The sequence below is a fragment of the Cariama cristata genome, unplaced genomic scaffold (assembly GCF_000690535.1).
Source record: "Cariama cristata isolate BGI_N322 unplaced genomic scaffold, ASM69053v1 scaffold31736, whole genome shotgun sequence".
Classification (NCBI taxonomy): Eukaryota; Metazoa; Chordata; class Aves; order Cariamiformes; family Cariamidae; genus Cariama; species Cariama cristata.
The window spans coordinates 12,010-17,035 of NW_009620930.1; the positions used below are offsets into that span (position 1 = coordinate 12,010).

The 5,026-nt window shown below is 53.8% G+C and overlaps 1 protein-coding gene across 1 annotated transcript in view; it reads right to left on the reverse strand.

Annotated features, from left to right (window-relative positions):
• TCOF1 (Treacher Collins-Franceschetti syndrome 1) overlaps positions 1-5,026 on the reverse strand; it is a gene marked incomplete at its 5' end in the record, with an annotated part of 20,050 nt that overhangs the window by 6,350 nt on the left and 8,674 nt on the right. The window contains 2 exons of the mRNA XM_009701780.1: positions 2,161-2,305; positions 2,451-2,614. Of these exons, the coding sequence (XP_009700082.1) occupies positions 2,161-2,305; positions 2,451-2,614 (309 nt within the window). The remainder of the gene's footprint in view (positions 1-2,160; positions 2,306-2,450; positions 2,615-5,026) is intronic.

Sequence of the window (5,026 nt, forward strand, 5' to 3'; positions counted from 1 at the left end):
GACCCATCTGCCCACTCTCCCCAGGGAAGCTCCCCACTTTAGTCTCCTCCGTCATTACCTCTCCTGCCAGCACGTCCTGCTCCGAGGAATCGCTACTCGAGCTCTCAGACACTTTGCTAACTGGAGGGACAGCAGGCGTTTTTATCCCCTTCCCTGAAGGCAGCGTGGCATTAGCCTTGGCAGCCACTGCGCTCGAAACCTTGGTTACTTTGACGTTCTGCTGGGACAGACTCTAAAGTAGATGAGAAAGAAAACCAGGACAGAGCATAACTTAGAGGGGAAAAAGAGACAGAAGCATTTGTCAATCCACCACTAAGTCCTAAGCCCTTCCATCATTTTCAGCACAGCATCAAGGCTTTCCCTGCTCCACCCTTTACAGGCCAGTTCTGTCTCCTGTGAGCCTCTGAGCCGAGTCTCTGGCACAGCCAGGAGCAGGGAAGTGACAGCCAGCACCCCGGGAGTGCCTAAAGCATTAGCTCAGTACGCCAAAGGCACCCATCCTGAAGGCAGGCAGGCAAAATGGGATGTGTCTGCAGGCTGTGAGAGCCCTATCCACTACAGCACCAGCAAGACTGCAGCTGCAAACCCTACTTTGCAAAGCAGGCATTTGGACTCCAGGATGTCTCCTACACTCTAAAAATCACACATCGAGAGTTAATTGGCAACTGAGATAAAGCAAAGACAACAACCACAGGATAGATCTGCCTTCAGGTCCACAAGCAAGCCACACAGCAAAGACACCAACCACAGGATAAATCTGCCTTCAGGTCCACAAGCAAGCCACAGATTAGAGAGCAAATTAACAAGAGGTAATTTTTGTGCCTCACATTTGAAACCTCCCATCAAACTAAACGTAAGAGGGGTTAAAAATAGAAGAGCCAGGGGCATGGAAATCAGACACCGACATCAGGTCCAAGACACAAATGCCAGCAGAGGAGGGAGCAGGAGCAATGAAGGAGTGCTCAGCCTCCTGGTTTGTGTTACAAACGAGGCTACGTGAGCAGCCCTCCCTCTCCAGTTCTCTGACAAGCTGGGCCTTTGTGGGCTGACATTTCCCTCACACATCTGGCCTTCAGAAAGGAAGGGAGCCGCCAATCCAACGTGAGCTCTCAGCTGTCTTGCACAAAGCTCAAGTTACAGCAACTGCACTATTTTATACAATCTTGGTACTATAAACACGCTTTAATCAAGGACTGCTCAGGCTGGCTGCCTGCCCACCAGCTGGGGGGAAGACAGCCCTTCCACTGGCCACAGTATCAGGCCACCATGGGGAAGGGTTTCCCTGAGTGCACATAACCCCCTCTCCCAGCAAGGGTGCTGGCCAGACAGGGGACGCGTATCTGCGAGATGAGAAGCACACTTTGCCATCAAGCCCTGGACTTGGGAGCGCCAGCCAAGCCACCACTATGTGGGAACGGTAGCCACGTTCCTCAGTCAATGCTTCTTCATGTGGTTTCTTTCTTGGGCTCAAACTGCAGCAGAGGTGCAGAGAGACCCAAGACAACTTCACACTGAGGCAGCTCAGGCCTGAGGGAGCTCAGCCACAGCCCTGGCATGGAGACACAAAGAGACAGGACACAACGAGCCTCAGGTGAGACAGCTGGGATCAGCTCCATGACACTCAGCAGTGCCCCGGCACACACACGGGGTCACCTCCCTTCTCCAAGGCCGAGGTCTGGCAGCTCCAGCTGAAAGGCAGCAGGACCTGTGTGCTACGCTTCAGGGCAGATCCTTCCAGCCTCTCGAGGCCTGTGGAAGGGGAGTCCAGAGAGCTCCAGCCGCACCCCACATCCAGGGGTTTGGGAGGAACCGGGGGATGAGTTGCCTTAGAGCTACCCAGCTCATGGAAAGGCTCTGCCTGCAAGGATTTGGCTGCTTTTCCAGTCGAACTCCCTGGAGTAGGGCAAAGGGGACAGAGTCCCAGAGGAGATCTGGGCTCGTGCGTCCACTCATGTTCCTGCCAAAACATTCACACCCTCCACTGCTCTCATATGCTACAAGCTTGCTGCGGCAGAGATGTGCACCCAGAGCCAGGGTCAGAGAGACCCAGGGACGCTGCCAAGAAAACCTGATCCAGACAAGGGCAGGGCTCCTCCCTGCACTGCTCATCACTCACCCAACTACCACCTCGCAAGTCCAGAGATTTCCTGAGCTCTTTACCTGAGAAGGGGGGACTATTTCCTCCTCTGAATCTGACTCCTCACTGGAATCATCGCTGCTGTCCACAGGTTGAGGGGCTGGAGCTGGTGCCTTCTTCACATTTGTTGGCTGGGGCACAGCATTGGTTTTCACTGCAGGAAAAGCATCAGAGATTGTCATCATGAGAAAGAGTTGCTCGCCAGAGCAGGAGCTATCACAACAGGCTGAGCTGTTTCACGTGCAGGGGAGAGAGGGAAACCCATGAGGATGCAGGTGAGGGATCCTGGCCAGGACACTTACCAGCTTGCAGAGGCTGTGGCTGTGCCGCAGGGGACTCCTCTTCACTGTCTGACGAGTCACTGCTCCCACTTTCTGAGGCCTGGCTTTTCAAGGTGCTTCCCACTGCTTTTTCAGGCAGCCCAGCTTTAGCAGCCTGGCTCAGGTTGGGAACAGGCCCAGGCTGCTCTGCTAACCTCTTAACAAAAAAGAAACACAGGCCCAGAAATGTGGTATTAGTACAGGTGTTGTTTAGGAGTTTAAGTGCAGTTTCAGCTCAAGCTGGGTTTTGTTTCACCCTAACGCAGCCGTTACTAACACTCACTCCATCCTTGGCACGTCAAGAACGGAAGGGGCCTCAGTTACTGCCTGGACTGAGCTGCTGAAGACACACACCACTGCACTTAGCAATATGCTTTTGACAGGAAGCCCGAGCGTCTTTTACCGCCTGAGCATGCAGGGCTAACAGTGCTCATAACAGCAACTCCTTATTGAGGCTGAGACACTGGCTGGAGAGAAGCCTGAGGGCAGGAGAAGCACCACAACCCCAAGACCCCATTCCAAGGAAGGCTCTCATTTAAGCATGACCTCCCCCCAGCTTGGGGAAATCAGCAGGAGCTGCAAAGCCTTGTGCCAAAACACTTGCAAGATACAGAGACAGTATCAGAGCAGCAGCATCCTAGAGTTGCCGGAAAGCTCAGGATAGACACAGGGCTGACAGAAGCATTTGGGAACACAGAGGGCAGGCAGAGACAGATTGAGACCCACCTTGGAAACTGATCCGTCAACAGGTCTAAAAATTTAGAAACCTCCACACAACAAAAAAACCCTGCAACTCACTTGGGCTGTGTCTTTCTATGGCACCCGTCAACACTCTGATGTCCCAGGACAGGCCATGAGCTGCTGCCCCAAGCAACTAGTGTGTCAGCACTAGGAAGCCACAGTTATCGCAGCACCAGATACCCAATTGCCAGGTGAGACGATCTCTTCCCAGCCCCTCTACTGGCTTGGGCCGAGGGCTGCAGACACCCCTCCTGCAGACCGCCGAAGGCTAGCAGTGACAGAAGGAGAGGGAGCGCTTGCCGAGAGATCTGGTAACTTCACCACCTGCAGATATTCTCCAGGCTCACGGTGCTCTGCACCCACTCAGTTTACTCCACTCATCGCTCATCTCCGGGTTGCTCTGCCAAAGAGTACATCATGCTTGCCAGGGCAGGCAGACCCCATCCAACCTGCATGTGACGGCAGCCCGCTTCACTGTTCTGTCTCTGGGCCTCCTGCAAGAAGGCGTGAGAGACTCCTGCCCGGCTGCACAGCCTCTGCCACCCCCCTCTCCCAACCCTGCCATGCTGCTAACACAGTGACACCCTCTCAGCCCACAGCAGAGGACCAGGAGGACTTCAGCAGCGATGGCTCACCCAGGGGCTGCTACTGGCCAACGGCCGAGGGCACCACCCTAGTAGCGAGAGCACCAGCCTAGTAGCCTCCCAGGAGGATGAATCTTACTGTGCTTCCTGGCTCAGCCGCACCAAGGGCTGCCACTGGGGCAGTGTTTATCATCTCCAAGCCAAACACTAAACAGACAACAGCATCTGCATGTTTATCCCATTACAGAACAGCTCTCCGAACAAGCCAAGCACATTTTGACTCTGCTTAGAGAAACAGAAACCTCCACAAGCGCTCGGGGAGGGGGGGATTGCAAACCTCACTTGTCTGTTTTGTTTTGATACCAGTGAGTCACTATCTCCAGGAGAGAGGCCAGATTTGCAACACTGAAGAGAGAGAACTACTTGAAGCAGACACAAGAATTCACACGCTCTACTTGAACACGCTAGCTCCTCTCCCTCTCGTCCCAAGCACTGCCGTGCAAGGGAAGAGTCTACAGAGATCAGATCCTACTCGCTCACTTTTAAGACCTTCATAGCTATGGGACCGGCTTCTCCCTCTACTCAAAAGCATGGTACAAGGGCTGCTTTGTTTCCTAACTTAGCAAGAGGTCGGGAAAAGGCTGCCGTACAGAGGCATCCTGACACAGAAAGAACATAACAGCATCCACAGAGAAACCACCATAAGCTTTATACAGGCTCAGGACTCCTCAGATCTTCCTGGGAGGAGGCCAAGTTCCCTCCATCCACCTCATTTTGGTCACTGCCAGACAGCTGACAGCAGCCACGTCCTATGGCATGGCCCCAGGTGGAATCAGGCCAGCAGGATGGCTGAGTTACACCCAGGGAGCAGGGTAACACAGGCAGAGAGCTTCTGACAATTTAAGAATCACAGGTACTGAAGTAACTCAGAGAGGAGGAAAATAATTCAAGAGGAAATCATTTTTCCTGCTCCCTCTCCAGCCCCCAAACCAGGAGCTGCCTGTGGCTCAGTACTAGTGTGATGACTCAGCTCCCGCACAACCCATCTGCCACTCCACTGGGTCCATTTGCATCTTGCAGCACTGCATGACAAGAGGGGGAAACAACACTGAGCCACGTGCGCTGAGCACGTTATAACAATCACACTCCATCGCTGCCTGAGCACTGGGGAAGCACCACCAGCGTATCAGGACCGGGACCAGTACCTCAGCTGAGTCACAACACAGCAAAGGTACAACTGTCAC